General features: G+C 37.5%; 5 protein-coding genes across 5 annotated transcripts; all 5 read right to left on the minus strand.

The window, feature by feature from the left end:
• Positions 1 to 460: 460 nt before the first annotated feature.
• Positions 461 to 3,123, minus strand: LOC106306693 (putative MO25-like protein At5g47540). The gene is made up of 11 exons (XM_013743407.1): positions 2,518 to 3,123; positions 2,275 to 2,436; positions 2,072 to 2,190; positions 1,909 to 1,983; positions 1,688 to 1,781; positions 1,534 to 1,593; positions 1,360 to 1,428; positions 1,178 to 1,276; positions 1,053 to 1,097; positions 835 to 937; positions 461 to 744 (listed from the first exon to the last, which is right to left on the minus strand). The coding sequence occupies exons 1-11, from the start codon at positions 2,635 to 2,637 to the stop codon at positions 668 to 670; spliced, it is 1,023 nt and encodes a 340-aa protein (XP_013598861.1). The 5' UTR covers positions 2,638 to 3,123; the 3' UTR covers positions 461 to 667.
• Positions 3,124 to 3,791: 668 nt separating this feature from the next.
• On the minus strand, positions 3,792 to 4,309 carry LOC106306694 (cysteine proteinase inhibitor 5). The gene has a single exon (XM_013743408.1). The coding sequence runs from the start codon at positions 4,251 to 4,253 to the stop codon at positions 3,891 to 3,893; it is 363 nt and encodes a 120-aa protein (XP_013598862.1). The 5' UTR covers positions 4,254 to 4,309; the 3' UTR covers positions 3,792 to 3,890.
• Positions 4,310 to 5,731: 1,422 nt separating this feature from the next.
• On the minus strand, positions 5,732 to 8,553 carry LOC106306232 (tonoplast dicarboxylate transporter-like). The gene is made up of 3 exons (XM_013742774.1): positions 8,039 to 8,553; positions 6,144 to 7,287; positions 5,732 to 6,069 (listed from the first exon to the last, which is right to left on the minus strand). Exons 1-3 carry the CDS (start codon positions 8,483 to 8,485, stop codon positions 6,035 to 6,037), a joined length of 1,626 nt encoding a protein of 541 aa, XP_013598228.1. The 5' UTR covers positions 8,486 to 8,553; the 3' UTR covers positions 5,732 to 6,034.
• A 2,474-nt stretch (positions 8,554 to 11,027) lies between these two features.
• On the minus strand, positions 11,028 to 13,272 carry LOC106303715 (NADH dehydrogenase [ubiquinone] 1 beta subcomplex subunit 8, mitochondrial-like). The gene is made up of 4 exons (XM_013740020.1): positions 13,065 to 13,272; positions 12,904 to 12,990; positions 12,727 to 12,822; positions 11,028 to 11,298 (listed from the first exon to the last, which is right to left on the minus strand). The coding sequence occupies exons 1-4, from the start codon at positions 13,200 to 13,202 to the stop codon at positions 11,242 to 11,244; spliced, it is 378 nt and encodes a 125-aa protein (XP_013595474.1). The 5' UTR covers positions 13,203 to 13,272; the 3' UTR covers positions 11,028 to 11,241.
• Positions 13,273 to 13,986: 714 nt separating this feature from the next.
• On the minus strand, positions 13,987 to 15,320 carry LOC106304575. The gene is made up of 3 exons (XM_013740980.1): positions 15,205 to 15,320; positions 14,606 to 14,971; positions 13,987 to 14,495 (listed from the first exon to the last, which is right to left on the minus strand). Exons 1-3 carry the CDS (start codon positions 15,251 to 15,253, stop codon positions 14,134 to 14,136), a joined length of 777 nt encoding a protein of 258 aa, XP_013596434.1. The 5' UTR covers positions 15,254 to 15,320; the 3' UTR covers positions 13,987 to 14,133.
• Between the last annotated feature and the right edge of the window lie 526 nt (positions 15,321 to 15,846).

Genomic DNA, 15,846 nt, shown 5'->3' on the forward strand with positions numbered 1-15,846 from the left:
AAACAAATATATTTGCTTATAGTGTCATATATTTAAACTCTTTGAAGCCTGTGTAAATATAGTCTTAACTCAAATGGAGCCCAACAACACCTATAAGCTTTAATGGAGGAGACATGTAACCGGTAGTGATTGGGGGAGTGTTGACCGCTTAGACGCAGCCGTACTAGAAGCCTTTTGCTTGGTATGCAGTCATAGAGAGAGGGAAAGAAGAGGAATCTGCCAAGACATCTCAGCTTTGAACGGTGGTCTGTCTCAATACGCATAGACATTGTTCGTGCAAAGATTAGAGAGTGAATTAACCGGCTGTTTAGCAGCTTTCTGTTGGTTAGTTTTGCTTTTGCTTTTGGGGTGCCTACATACATTTGATGTTTTACTATTTGAAGTTAAACGGCGCTAGAAGCCTTGCTTCTTGCTCCTCGCTTACACCTTCACCACGTGGTACATGTGAACTTATACGCGCTTAACAAAACCATTTTATTGCATCAACAGTGAAATGTGTACAAGTGATTACATAATCAAATAAATATCTCGTCTGTGTATGTGTGTAAGAGAAAGTGAGAGAGATTTGTTACCTAATAAAGAAACAACAACAAACTTTGATGCTCCAAAAATGTCTTTTGAGTGTTTAAAAAGGGAAAGAAGGATGATTTCTGTTGGTTGGTTTGGTTCAAGCAAGATCTTGCGGCTCAAGAGCTGCAATTTCTCTCAAGACCTGACTTTTGTCTGCTTCAAACCTCTCGTCCTCTGCCACCAAAATGGAACGAAACAAAGCATTTTACAAGGATGAAAAGAATCAAATACAAAGCGTGTTGTCACTTAAAAGGACTTTCATACCTTTGTCTGGTTTTAAATCAGCCAACAATCTCAGAAGCTTGCTTCTGTTTGCCACCAGAATGTTGACTATATCTGCAGGCTTCTTTTGGTTCGCCACAAACAGCTGCGCAACAGTGGTGATAATCTCATTACAATCACGTTGGAACCACATTTAAACAAGCAGGACAATCATCATCGCAAATGATGATTACGTTCCTCAAGATATATAAAAAGTATACCTTGAAAACATGGAATGCTTCTATCTGGATGCTCTTGCTTGACTCCTGTAATTCAAAAGGGATTGAGTTTATTTCCCAAACTATTATCATCAAGAACAAAAGATTTGAGGAAGGTGGCGACATACTCTCAGAAGATTCATGAGAATCCTCAAGTTATCCCTTGAGCTCACATATTTCGTCATCACAGCTGAATTTGATCGATCCAGTAATATATCACCCAGCAACTGTTTACACGATACCGTACATGAGCTTGATGACACACTAACGCTGTTTTAATGTTTAGACTCTCTTATAATTTGCACCCTACCTTGATAGCTTGCCGTCTGGTTATATAATTACTTGATTCAAGAAGCTTTGAGTTGTAGTCTGCGAAAAACTGCAAACCAAAAAAGTTTGAGAATTATATAATAGTCTAAAGTATGAGTCACTCATAATGTTCTGCCTTAACGCACAGATCATAACATTGTAAAAAGAAACTTACCCAGTCTTCATTGTTGGTGAGAAACTCGGCAACAGTAGACTTATGCCTAGTTAACAGTTCCTGTAAAAAACATATTATATAGTGTTGGAGTTATCATTGCATGTTTGACACTTGATAGTGAGAAAATGCAAGTTTTGTAGCAATTTAAAACAACCTTGAAAGTTGCAGCTGCATCAGCAGCAATGTCGAAATTAGGAAGCTGTATGTAATCGAAGAACTTCTTCACATGCTCCGACTCCAAAACATATCTGAATCCAAGGAAATCATGTAAGTAAACCCATTGCCATTAACAACCTTGAACATAGCACCATAATGCAAAGACGATAATTACTTCACAGGTTGCAAACAGAAGAAAAAATGGAGTTATTTGCTTACTTGGCAACAATCTGATGGCGGATGCACTCCCTAAACATAGCACCATAATGCAAAGCCAGGTCCGTGTTCTCAAAGCTGACAAAAAAAAAAAGACATCAAAAGCTATAAATAAAAAATCTACCAACAGGTAGCTTAATGCAACTTCAATGATAACAAGCCTCACCCCTCAATCAAAAGATCCATGAGATCAAGATTGGCTTCGAGATAATCAGAAGCAATCAACTTAGAATTGACTTGCTGCCTCTGTAGATTAGCAACAACTTGTGTAGCATCTTTCCTAGTCTGATAAACAACAAAAGGACAATACTTTCTCAATCTAATCATCAAAAATGATGTCTTTTATGGGAAAAAACTCAAATTGTTAACCTCGAGGTTGAGTTTAGGGAGACAAGTAATCAAGAGACGAAGAGTGTCCTCTCTAAAGAACTCTTGAGTCAATTGAGCACAAGCTTCCGCAACAGGCTCAGCCTCGCTGTTCCCATAGAGAATCGACTTCATATCACGAATGTTCCTGCTCAGCTCCGCCATCTACAAAAAAGCAAAAATGACAAATCCAATTGAAGCGAATTGCACACACAAACGATATAGAAGAGCAAACGGCATTATCACCTTCTCGTCGCGTTTGGAATCAGGCAGAGAGATGGAACCATGGGCGTAGAGAAAGAGATCGCGCGTCTGTCGGACGAGGTCAGACGGAGTCCGAGGCTTGGACTTGAAAAGCCCCTTCATCTTCGCACCCCCGAGATCGGATTGATCCGAAGGTTCTCCGGTGGCTGAAGAAGAGGTTAGGCTTCCGCTTAGGTGCTGGGACGAGAGCCTCCGCGAAGGCGCGGAGTGGTCTCGTCCAGCACCTCCTCTCGTTGACACGCACGACCCTATCTTTACTTTACCCTCCTCTCTTCCCCTTCCCTTTTATTCAAAATTACAATTAACAAAGTAAAAGAAAAAAACTGTTTTGAAAATTGGAGGTCTCTCTTTTATATCTCTGATTTGAAACGTTTCCCTATATCTCCTCCTGTCTCACCATCTTCCTCTCACCCTCCATTTTTTTAGCGTTGCAGGAATAAGAGAGAGAGAGAGACAGCTATTTTCTCTCCTATCTATCTCATGCCTCCTTAAGTAAAAAACAAATATTAATTGTGATTCTACTAGTGAAAATGTCCAATTAACGACATTTAACTATTTTTAAGCTATGATATGTCAACAGAAAAAGAAAAAAAAAACTATTTTTAAGCTATGTTCGTTTGTATGTAAGCTGCAGGCAGCGATGATTAATCATAAGTTGTATAAATATAAATTGTTAAAAAAAATGCAACGATAGTATAAAACTTGATCGTAAAACTGTTATAGCAAATGAACATTGAAGTGCGGTTTGGGACCAGTCACAGATGGCAGCGACATGCAAATGATCAAGGTTTATAAAAGTTGTTAATTGCTTCCAAAACGTACAATTGAAGACGGAAATGGAGTCGCTACTTGCGAATTAATTCTCAAATTATACACCAAAAATTATAGTGATGAGAAAAAAAAATGTGAAACTGGTAGTTGAATAAATGCTGGTCACATGTGATGAGCTACTAGTATATGGTGGACCAAAGAGAAAGGACATGTTCGCTATACACCGTCAACAACTTGCCCTCACATAGTCACATGTGGTTATCTCGTGTCTCCTCCTTTGTAATTTCTTTACAAATGAATAAATGACATTCTTGTTCCCTAATTAAATAATTAAAGATTTCTTATTCTCTCAACGGTCTCGTGACTCCATAAACTATACAGCAAATTAGCCGGCGTGATTAGCGGATGTGTCACCACTTGTTCAATCAATTACACAACCATTTCTTCATCTTCATCAAATCAAGAAAACTTGAAACCAGATAGTATCACAGAAATCAACATTAATTTCTTCTTTGTTTATTTAACTTTTTTACTGTTTTTATCAGATCATTACATATGGAGAACTCAGAGGAAACATCCATTAATTAAATGGCAGGCTTGAACGAAGTGAGATTCATCGATTTCAACCACGCCCTCTCCCATACAATAGCCTCGTAGTTCTTGCTCGCACCAGCCCCGGCTGTCTCTACGCCATCATTCACCGCCACGATAAGCCGATAATTCATGCCGGCGACTACCTGAGACTCACCGCTAACAACCACCACGAACTCGAGTCCCGCTTTACTCTGCTTGTTGTACTCAGACACCGAGAATTTCCCGATCTCTACGACGTGAGGGTCATTAACGTCGCTGAGGGGACGCCATCCGCCCACACGCGGCGACGCAGACGCGTATAGAGGGAGGAGAACGAGAGAGAGGAGAAGAATGGAGGTTGATTTGTTATTCATTTTCGCAGTCTGTATTTTGTAACCGTTGTTTTTTTTGTAGAATTGGTAATGACAGAGTTTAGGTAGGGATCTTTATAGTAGAGGCCTGATACGTCATACGTGGCGTGACGTGGCGCGGATTAATTAATTTCTTGCCGATTTTCTGATACATGGGCCATAAAGAGAAGAAAAAGTTAAGATATTTAACTAATGCTTAACGGAAATCTAATCAAATTAATTTTTCATTGCTTTATATTTTTAACCTTGTAAATAAATCAAAGTGGTTTAATTAGGCATGTATATTTGATTTTCGGTTTCAGTTTCAATTCGGCCTTTTGTTCCAATTTTGGATTTTAAAAATAAGAACCATTCGGTTATTTTTAGCTTTAGTCTGATTGTTTTGATTTTTGGTTCAGTTCGGTTAACAACAACAAATAATTAATATTTTTAAATATATAAATTTTTTAAGGTTATTTTACAAAATATAAGATGTTTCAAAATATATAATGTTTTAACATTTTTTAAAGTAAGTTTTTTAATATTATTAGATATTTGTTTGTGTATTTGATTTTCCATTTGGTTTTTGTTTTTCATTCCAAAAATATAGAAATCTCTTGATTATTTGTGAATAGTGATTTAATTTGATTTTTTTCCGTTTATATGCCTAAGCTTTAGGTCTAGTATTTGCAAGAGTGATAGCTTAACAAGTAGCCAACAATTACCCAATCATTTATGTATTTTGCAATGCCCAACTACCATCTACAAAATTAAATACTCCCAAAAAGAATATATAATAATGATAATCATATTAATTAATAGTATAGTTCACAACTACAGTGAAATCTCTATAAATTAATAATGTTGAGATTATACTAAAACTATAATTTTTTATTAATTTATAGAGATATTAATTTATCATATGTTAATTGAATCAAAAACTCAATTTGAAACTAATTTCAATTTGAAACTAAATTCAATTTGAGACTAAATTCAATTTGAGACTATAAAATTATATTATTTTATAAAAAAATTTAGTGTATATTAATTTAAAGATGATATACTATATTCAAAGGACAAATAAAGAACATGAATGGGTGTAACGGACAAAGAGTGATAAAAGCAAAGACAGACAATTATTGATGTAAAACAAACCAAGGCACGAGCGTTTTCTTTTATTTCTTTTGCGTGTTGTCGAAACTCGTATACAGAAGAAGACACGCTGGACAGTGACGTGGTGGGATTATCAACGAGGTGGATATGATATGGACAAGTAGGACCGCTCGATGGATTGACAACTGTTTTTTTATGAGTGTTTTTGATATGAACTTAAAGCAGATTATCTCATACACACACAAATTTTAATAGTATTTAACTATTAGATATGTATGTCATTTTTTGTTTTCTTTTTGAGAATATGTAGTTTAATTTTTGAAAATCACATTTTAAATATTTCAGATGAGATTTTCTAACATAACTAAATATTTAAAATGCTATTTGGATTTACGAATAGGATCTTCCGAATGCAGAAATATAGAATATACACAGTACACATTTATACTATTAAAATATTTGCTCTCAATATACATACATACACATGAAACAAACAAAAAGAGAAAAGAGACCAAACTTACCGGTACGTTGTAAGCACAAAAGAAAGCAATCGTACCGGAAACTATACTCGCCTGGGTTACAAAAATGGGCCGGTTTGATGACCACATCCACATTTCCCGTTTCACCTGTTACTGACGTCCCCTTTGGTGAGAATATAATACAATGAATCGATAGTACTTCAGCACATAGAACTAAACTCCTCCTTTTGATCCAAACACGTAAGTCCCTGCCATGTAATATATAGATAAGCAACTAATTTTCATACTGATAAAGGTGGGTATAATAAAATTAAAAGTATACCAAGAGTTGGCATCAAGACAGAGAGAAAGGCGGTTCCTGCGATCTTGAGAGGCAACCCTGTTTTAATCATGTCTTTGATCTCAATATGCCCTGTTGTGAATCCCACCACGTTGGAAGGTGTTCCCGTGGGTAGCAAGAACGCAAACTGAGACCCTATGGCACCAGGGACCATCAGGAGGAGAGGATGGATTTGCATATTCTTCGCAATCTCGATGAGCAAAGGAACCAACAGTGTAGTGGTTGCGTTGTTTGACGTGAACTCAGTGATGCTAGCAGCGATGAGACAAACCGTTGGAGCGATGGCCCAGTAAGGAGCTGTTTCGAGAAACACGAGTCCTTTGGATAAAACTTCAGCTAAGCCACTTGTACGTACCCCATCAGCTATAGCGAATCCAGCTCCTAGTAACAGCACTATGTTCCACGGAAGTTTCTTGCATTTACCCCAATCCATTAGCTTCTCTCCCTTTTTAATACCGTTTGGGATTATAAACAGCAACGTAGCCATCATCACCCTCACCGTTCCATCACCGGCTCGACCGTTGAAGATGCAACCCCACCCGGGGATATCGTCGGTTATATTTCTTGTCATCCATAACACAACCAAACCACCAAACACAGACAAGACCATCTTCTCAGCGAAACTCATTGGTCCCAACATCTCAAGCTCTGTACGAAGATGGGACTTATGAAGATAAGGAGAGAGAAGTTTCCCTGACCCTTTAGGACAATACAGTACACATAGAATACCCCAAAGCATCACGAATAAGCACAAAGCTAGCGGGAAACCGAAGAAGAACCATTGGCTGAAACTGATTGGATCCGCCTCCGGGAAATAGCTTTTCCACATTCCGACAAGTATCAGATTGACCCCTGTTCCTGTCAGTGTGCTCATTCCACCAACAACAGCTGAGTATATAACACCGAGCACCACCGCTCGGCAAAACTTCCCCACCGCCGGAGGCACCATTTCCGATGACGACGAAGGCGACGAGGGCAGTCTCTGAAGTATCCCTGTAGCGACTGGCATCATCATGACCGTGGCCGCCACGTTGTGCATCCACATGCTCACGAACGCCGTTGTTGCGCAGATGCCAAGCAGAAGCACCGGCGCGTTTAGAGGCTCCACGCAGAATACCATCGTTATCTTCACGAATTAGATTATCCATCGTTATGTTACCAACTTATCATTATTAGATATGTGGTAGCTTATTATTTATTTAAGCTCCACTTAATTATATAGGATATATCATACTATATACTGAGTTAGACTGTTGATGATAATAGTTGTAACTTGCAACCTAATTATCATACGTGTTTACGTGTCTGACTCACTGTACTATGATATATACATGGATTGGCATAGGCAAATAATTCAAAGGTTATTATACAAAGTATAAATATATATAACAAATATATCAAATTAAAAATAAATAGAGGTCATTCTGTTATGTTCAGCCTAAAATCTTCTGCCACTTAATTTTTATTATCAGATTTTGGGGACCTCGTAGACCAAAAGTTTTATAAACACAATTTGTTGAATACATCTAGAATAATTTGCATACATTCCTTTTATAGACATAGACCACTACTACCTGTTTAGTGCTATTGTAAACCTTCATTTAATAAGTGGGGATTCAATTGAAGCTCTCCACCTATATCATAGTTGTATAACTCATCCATGGACCCATTTAAAATCATATGATTACTTAAAATACTTTCTAGAATCAGAGTCCTTAGTAACTACATGAGTAAATGTTTTATCCAGATTGCACCATATGATAAAAAAAATCGTCATGTTTTCTAACACAAGAAGGTGAAACTATTATAAAAATAACTAGAATAAAAAAAAGACAAGAATATTGTAATGAAAAAGATAAATAGATAAAACGACTTACGTTGAGAGCAAGTCGGCGATGGATGTTGTAGTGTTCGACGGCAAGAGCGAGGATAAAGCTCCCAAGAACGAGGGAAATGACGTCATCCATGTAAGAACTTGCCACGTGATCCGCCGTCGTGATTCCGAAGAGCGGGAATAAAAAAAGCGGCGACATGGAGGTGATGGGCATCGGGACGGCTTCCGTCAGCCACCACGCGAACATCCACACAAGAACTCCTAGCATGTTCTTCGCCGTCGTCGTATCTTCTCCGCCGAGCCGTGCGCATAGACACACGACGGCGCAAAGAAGAGGACCAAGAGCGATGTAACAGTTTTTGGGCGTGAATATTGTCCGGAGATGATGCCCCAGCGTTTGTTTTTCGAGTGGTTCGTCATTATGGACAACCGGCAAGAGGGGAGATTTCAGATCGTCGGAAGCGGCGGCGGGGAGATGACCACCGTTCATTCTGTTAATTCAGTTTTAAGTGGCAGGAGATAGAAGAGAGTGAGAAATGTAAGAGAACTAAGAAGGGAAGACAGCCCCTTTTTATAAATCAATTTATTGAATTATTCAAATGTGTTCTGCCAAAAAAATCTACGTTTTATATTATGGTTCATATAACAATTAATTTGTGTGGTCATAAAACATGGTATTCGGTTTATGAGAGTGAGGGACACATGGTTGATAGTAAGAACTGTTTTATTCCTGTAAAATGTTGTTTTTCGTTTAATTTGCGTTGTACATGAAATAAAATGTTGCCTCAGCGTGTATATCACCGATTTTTTGCTGGTTTTTAATTAATTACATGAATAATGTATGAGGGTCAAATTAATGGAAAGAGACAGTGTTTTTTCTTGGAAAACAAATCGCATTATTGATTGGATAATGTGTAAATATAAAGAAAGGTCATTCTACAGTGAATATAATTGATGATTTTTCAAGTTATCTAAGGAAGTTAGTGTTTATATATATTTGATTTTATAGTACTATAATAATGTATAAATGGACCGGACCCAGCACCCATGAAAATGATGGTGTCTCTACAAATTTACAAGTTACAAGTGGCAAAGTTGTGGTGGCTTGTAAATTCTGGAATCTGATGACACATAAGGACATTAGAGATTAAGATGACAACTAATCATAACTAATTAAGACTAATAGTAGTTATATACTGCTATAGGAAACCACTGATAAATAACTAGTTCCAAGAATTATGGATAGAATTTATTGTAGCTTCTTCGTTTAACATTCACAATCTCGCTTATTGTAAATTATCCACAATGGGAAGTCACTTTAATTATAGATGCTAATCAAATGTAGTACTCCATCCGTTTCATATTAAATGTCGTTTTAGAGAAATTTTTTTCGCTACAAAATAAGTGTCGTTTTTGATTTTCAATGCAAAATTTATTTTTCTATTGGTTGAAATATGGTTAGGTGTATAGGTAATAGTAGTTTTTTATAGGAAATGTACAAAATTAATTGTTTTCTTAATCCGTGTGTCGAAACCTAAAACGACACTTATAATGAAACAGTAGTATTTTATTATTCCTAAATATATTTAGGTTTTTTTTTGGTTGGCTGCAATTCTAGTGTTAAATAAATGTTGTTTTGTTTTGTTTTCGTGGTTGAGACTTAGAGGTTATGAAAATTTTATAAATGAAGAAAAACGAACAAAGAGAAAAAGAACAGAACGAAGTAAAGCCAAGTTGGGAAGAGTCAAGAGAGAGTATCACACGTTAATAAGTGCAGCCTTTGGTAGTCCTCCAGTCTCCAGAGCCCAACTTCCCTAGTTCATACCTTCCTCTTTCTTGTCCTTTTTCTCCCATTATTTTTGTAATTATTATATTATATATAACGAAATATGAATAAATATTAATGTAAAAGAATCGACATGTATTTCGATGGATAACCAGATAATTAACGAAATATGAATAAATATTCATGTAAGAGAGTCGACACGTATTTCGATGGATAACCAGATATTAGATCTCTTTAAGAGATATATATGCACTCACTTGGTCTAACAAAGATACATGCATGTATACTATATACGTAGGACAAGTTTTGCTATATCCATAAGTCCAACAGAAAGGAAGACTAAGAATCATTCCCCCGTCCAACTAGCCAGGAGGTTTGTAAAATTTTTTATTCTCATGCATTATATATGAAAGCCTTTTTTCAAAAAAAAAAAGAATCATTCCCTTAGATAATTGCATAATAAGATATACTTAACATAATGAGAGTGAAATAGAGAGGTGTGGTAGTACAACCAACCAGGGGAAAGAAGAGCCATAGGGAAGATGACACCTAGGCAGATCAGGTTGATGATTAAGGATGAAAGTATGAAACAAATGGGATATTTGAAAAGATTGAAAGAAATCACATATCTCAAGCCAAGACTCATGTGGCTGTCTTTGATTCCACCGCTTAGTCACCAGATATGAATGATTATTTAGTTTTAATCAGCTGAGTTGTAGACTATGTGGTCTCCAAACTTACCTATTTCTTGTTTGATTAAATCTCTTGTTTAGTTGTTACAATTCTACATTAGACTTTGTATTTGTTCAACTCATTATCTCACACTATAAACATTCAAGTTAGACTTAATTATATGTTTCTTAAAGTCTATTTCTTCGTCTAAACATGTTCAAGGCTGTCACAAATTGAATTTTCACCCGTTAAAGTTATTTGTTCGTATATAGGCGCGATACAAATGGTTTTTTCCTAACCGACTTGTCGTGATGGATTTTGATAGAAGTAACGAATACGTAACGGTGGAAACGAAAAACCAATTTTTTTCAAATATAATTTGGAAATCAAAAACAGACACGAACTAGTTCAAAGTCACTCTCAGTGCCCCCACTCACACATGCGACATGCCTCAGTAAATTTCATTTGCGTCTTCTTTTTTCTTTAGCCTTTGTTTGTAGTCGTACGAGGCTTAAACCTTAACATGACACATGTCGCTACTGCTTTGTGTTCACTTGTGTAAACACAACCCAAGGAAAAAATCTAGATTTGCTGAAAAACAGACATCTTCTCTTATGAATACACCCAAATGGTCACTGTTAGTTACAGAGACAACGCATATAAATGAAAACGATGTCTCTTTTATTCTTTTGTCTTCAAGTTCTGAGCAGGAAACTAAAAGAAGTTTGAAGAACAAATCTGTGAAGAAAACACGCTTGAGTTTGATGAGTAAATCACTTGGTAGGTCTCTATGGCTCTCCTCCAAGCTCCACTCTCAGGTTGTCATACGGATACACTCGTGGTGCCTGCAGCGACAGCACAATAAGAGATGACTATGAAATGGGAAAACAAGTATTAGAGGTAAGAGAAAAACACGAGCAGAGAGATGATATGTAAGCCAACAACAACATATATTTATCTCATGTATAGACAAATAGACAAAGAGCATCTTCTTAGCTCTAGTCTGCTGTTCAACTTCTATAACTCGAAATACATAAAAAAAAAACACTCAACACAACAGTATAGTTTTTGATACAACCTCTATGATGCTTGACTAGTGGCTAGTAAGTGAAGTAACTCATAGATGCTGATACACCTCAAGCTAGATCTTAAGCATGTACTAACTTCCCAAGAACATTGTAAGTGTTTTTCCAGTGTTCATACATAACTATGTACATACTTAATCAATCAATCAAGGATGATGAAAACAATGCCGATATCCAACACTTTGTTCAGTAACAATAGCAAACAGCAAGAAAATATGTTCAGAAACAGGCAAAATGCAAAAGCTGAATGTTGAAATATTGCGGAATTCAGCAGATGAAGAAAAGAACATCGAGAACATCCTGTTATCTAAGTATCTATGGTGAACTCTTTAAGTTTTCATTTCGCATTTTGTTGACAGCTGTCTAAAAGATTCGGTAGAATAAGCCCATGCCAAGTATAAGTTTCATATTAGAGACAGCGCAAATGACAATGTGGTTGACTAATTGAATTCAGCGTAGATTCACAATACAGCAAAGGGATAAAATACTGTAGCAAAAAAAAAAAAACATGACTCTTTGCTGCGTATTTTTTCTCAACTTCAAAATTACGCTAAGGACACGTCTAACCGAGCTAATTCATAGATTTTAGCTGCAGATACACCTCTAGCTAGAAGTTTAAGAACTAATTCATGTTGCCTTACATGCGTATGAGCTTAAACATGTACTGAGTTCTCAATAACATTGTGGGTGCCTCTTTCAAGTGTTCCTAATAACTATACACAGGTTCCAGTCAATTAAGAAAGGATTATCAAAACGCGATGTGAACAAAAGATCCATCCCTTCTCGTACTTTGGTCAGAAAAACAGCAAGAATCGATTTTTTATGATCATTAGCAGGCAAAATGCAAAAGCTGAAATTTAAAACAGTGCATCATTCGTAAGAAGAAGAAAAGACCATTGGGAACATTCTGTTATCAAAAGTATCTATGGTGAGATCTAAGTCTTCTTTCACATTTTGTTTATGGGCTAACCTAGAGATTCCAGCAAGAAAAAAGAAAAAAAAAAAACATTTTCTCAGACATAAGCCTATGTCAAGTACAGCAAATCGAAAATGTGGTTGAAGAATCGAACTCAGAGCACATGCACAATACAGCAGAGGCTAAGATTATGTAGCAGACACGACAATGTCTTGCAGTAACAAGCATTTTTGTAATGCGAATGAAATACAAGTTGAGATATTTTCACTTACAAAAGGAACCTTTGAAGCTTTGTCGTTCACAACAGCGAGTAAACCGAGAGTGGCAAAGAACCCTAGACCGCCACACAACCATCCCAACGCTTCGTACTGTTTAATTCATATCTAAAATTATTCACTAATACAATCGATTTACGCCGGAAAAACGTTAAACGAAGACCCTAAACCAACCTTCCCGACGGTGTCAGCAATTCGATCTATGCAAGGCTCTGGGAACGCAGTCCCGTTGTCCCACATCAGCTCGTCGTTAACCGAAAGCTGATACGCAAATCAAAGGGGAAAGTGTCTTAAAAATCGAAACACAAATTCGAAATTGGAGAGATTTGACTCACAGGCTTATCGGGGACGATGTGTTTGCCGACGGGGAGACCCATGCCCGCGCGTTGGCGGAGAGATGAGGCGTTGGATCGTGCAACGACGCCGTTTCCACCCATTATCCGTGAGGCCACACCGCTCAATCTTCCTGCCATTTTCGTTATTCCGATGCTTTTCTTTTTCGTTTCAGAGAGATCCCAAATCAATCGATTTTAGATACTGATCAAAAACTCTAAACGTCGTCGTGAAAGTCAACCTTCTGTTCAAAACTCTAAACGGCGTCGTAAGGGTCAACCTTCTGATCAAAAACCCTAAACGGCGTCGTAAGAGTCAACATTTCAGCCAAACCAGAGGTTTTGAAATATGATAATTTCTTGCAGAACTTTGGAACAATCAAATCAAGTCTGGTATCTTGCATTAATATTCAAAGCGAATGGATGCTATCACACATTTTACGACGAGTAGCTTGTTTTTAACCATATTGTTTCGCAATTACATATACCTGGAAGCTTTTAATTGCATCTCCTCTATGTTTACATGAGCTTTGCTTTGATGGTTATCACCTATCACACTCGTATGGGAATCTGCAAAGGGAAATATCTAACTATCAGTGGAACTCAAACTTCTGATTCTTCCAGGTGTGTGAAGAGCTTTGCCATTGTACATCTTTACTTCTCAGCGTTCGACTTCCAGTTCCACTATGGAGTATGCAACAAATAATCTTTAATCTACTAAGCACTTCGTCGAGAGAGGCTTCGTATAACCATAATCCCTAACTGTAGTTTTAAACGATGTTCGTGAAGGTGCTTTGTTCTGTAATTGATTATCAGTTTTAAGTGGATGTGATACATAACATACCAATCAAGTAATTTGATGGAATCAGTCAGTTGATTAGGTTTCAAATCAGCTAAGGGGAAAACTCAAAGATTGTGAAAAAACTGAAATCAAATCACCAGATACCATTGCAAACACCAAAGCATGTCTCACACAACACAACTGTCTCAAACTTAAACAAGAAAACTAGTAGTCAAACAAAGGTTCTTCCAAAATAAAACGATAGATAACGTAGTAGAGAGAGCATCATGATTACTGGCTGCTGGTATTGTTGGGACGAGGTGCAATGACAATCTTGAGAACACCAAACTCTGCGTCGTACCCTACCCTTTGAGTCAAAATCGAAGGCGGCGGAGGGTCAGAGGAGGAAGAGCGACTGTTGACGCATCCCACGTAAACACGGCCACCACCTTCATCATGCTCGTACACGTTCTTCACCTCGGCGTAGAACTTAACCTGATGCTCGTTAGCAAGAACTTCAACATCATCGCCACGAACACCAGGTATATCGACTGCGAAGTAGAGACCATCACCGGGTAATGGAACTCCAACGAAAGCTCCCTTACGCCCTTTCACCACAAACGGATGATCCTCCAAGTGTCTCCCAGACTTACCTGTCAGAACGATTCAACATAAACAAAAACAGAGCATTTATAACAATGGTTCAAAAAAAATACATATAGGGTGAGTTTTGAGAGAGTGAATGGGTTCGATCGGTTCGAACCTGTGTTAGGAGGCAGAAAGTGAGAACACTTGTTGTCATGGTCCTTCACCTTGACCCTTGAGACGATCATCCTCAAGACTCCATCTTTCATCTTGGCATCCACGCCGGTGATCTCGCAGCAGTCACACCCTAGGCCGGCGGATCCGGAGTACTCACGATCGCCCTCCCTTCTGTTGCCGACGGGAGTTTCGCCGGAGAAAAACACAAGCTTTTTCCTCACGCCGTCGACTCTGTGCCGGACTCCGTCGTCTGGAACGCCGGGCAAGTCGACGCGCACGTAGAGGCTGTCGTTCTCCAGAACCTTGACGTGGATGAAACCCTTAGGACCAGCTTTCTGGAACTGGTTGTTGGTCGCGTAAATACCCTCTGCGTACAAAAAGGAAAGCGTTGATACTTGAGAGCAAAGAGAAACAAAGAAGAAGCTAGCATGGAAAAGACTAAAGAGCGAGCTAACTCAGCTAAAGAAGTAAACTTTACTATCATGGAGACTAAAAGAAACAACAAAAAAAGAGTAAAATCTTTGCGGCAAGTTCATGAATGTTAACAACTGTATAAAAGGAACAAGTTACAGTGAGAAAATAGAGGAGGAAGAAGGAGACCTCTGGTGTAAGGAATTCCCGTCAAGTCGAGGCATTCTCTCATCGCCATCTCTCTCTTCTCTCTTCTCTCTTCTCTCTTCTCTCTCTCTTGGTGGCGTAAAAAATGGTATGAGAAAATAGAAACGAAGCAGCTAGAGGTAATTAATAACCCCTAGGGTAAAACTTCTAATTCACGCTACCCTTTGAAACCAATCAAATTGACACATATATTATTAATTAAAAAATATTTAATTAAATAAAAAATATCTACAAAAATAAAAACGCTAATTTTAACGACGTTAACGCTTTTAACTAAACCTTAAACCCTAAATCTTAAATTCTAAACCATATACCCTAAATTCTAAATCCAAATCCAAACCCCTATACCCTAAAGTATAATCCTAGACCCTAAACCCAAATTATATATCCTAAACCCAAATTATATATCCTAAACCCAAAAACTAGACTATAAACTTAAATTCTATATCCTAAACACAAATTCTAAACTCTAAATCCAAACCGCAAACCTTAAACCTAAACTATAAATCCAAACCATATACTCTAAATTGTAAATCCAAACTCTAGACACTAAACTCAAATCCTATACCGTAAACCCAAATCTTAAACCTTAAACCCAAACCGTAAACCCAAACTCTAGACCGT

The sequence above is a fragment of the Brassica oleracea genome, chromosome C7 (assembly GCF_000695525.1).
Source record: "Brassica oleracea var. oleracea cultivar TO1000 chromosome C7, BOL, whole genome shotgun sequence".
Classification (NCBI taxonomy): Eukaryota; Viridiplantae; Streptophyta; class Magnoliopsida; order Brassicales; family Brassicaceae; genus Brassica; species Brassica oleracea.

Coding starts and splice junctions, on each gene's coding strand:
- LOC106306693 (XM_013743407.1), bottom strand. CDS start 2,637: ATGAAGGGGCTTTTCAAGTCCAAGCCTCGGACTCCGTCTGACCTCGTC. Junction 1,429..1,533: donor TCACCAACAATGAAGACTGG/GTAAGTTTCTTT, acceptor TTTGGTTTGCAG/TTTTTCGCAGACTACAACTC. Junction 1,277..1,359: donor CCAGACGGCAAGCTATCAAG/GTAGGGTGCAAA, acceptor TCGTGTAAACAG/TTGCTGGGTGATATATTACT.
- LOC106306694 (XM_013743408.1), bottom strand. CDS start 4,253: ATGAATAACAAATCAACCTCCATTCTTCTCCTCTCTCTCGTTCTCCTC.
- LOC106306232 (XM_013742774.1), bottom strand. CDS start 8,485: ATGAACGGTGGTCATCTCCCCGCCGCCGCTTCCGACGATCTGAAATCT. Junction 7,288..8,038: donor ATCGCCGACTTGCTCTCAAC/GTAAGTCGTTTT, acceptor TAATTCGTGAAG/ATAACGATGGTATTCTGCGT. Junction 6,070..6,143: donor TGTCTTGATGCCAACTCTTG/GTATACTTTTAA, acceptor ATTACATGGCAG/GGACTTACGTGTTTGGATCA.
- LOC106303715 (XM_013740020.1), bottom strand. CDS start 13,202: ATGGCAGGAAGATTGAGCGGTGTGGCCTCACGGATAATGGGTGGAAAC. Junction 12,991..13,064: donor ACATCGTCCCCGATAAGCCT/GTGAGTCAAATC, acceptor TTTGCGTATCAG/CTTTCGGTTAACGACGAGCT. Junction 12,823..12,903: donor TTGCTGACACCGTCGGGAAG/GTTGGTTTAGGG, acceptor TGAATTAAACAG/TACGAAGCGTTGGGATGGTT.
- LOC106304575 (XM_013740980.1), bottom strand. CDS start 15,253: ATGGCGATGAGAGAATGCCTCGACTTGACGGGAATTCCTTACACCAGA. Junction 14,972..15,204: donor GGGAATTCCTTACACCAGAG/GTCTCCTTCTTC, acceptor TTTTGTACGCAG/AGGGTATTTACGCGACCAAC. Junction 14,496..14,605: donor CTTTCTGCCTCCTAACACAG/GTTCGAACCGAT, acceptor TCGTTCTGACAG/GTAAGTCTGGGAGACACTTG.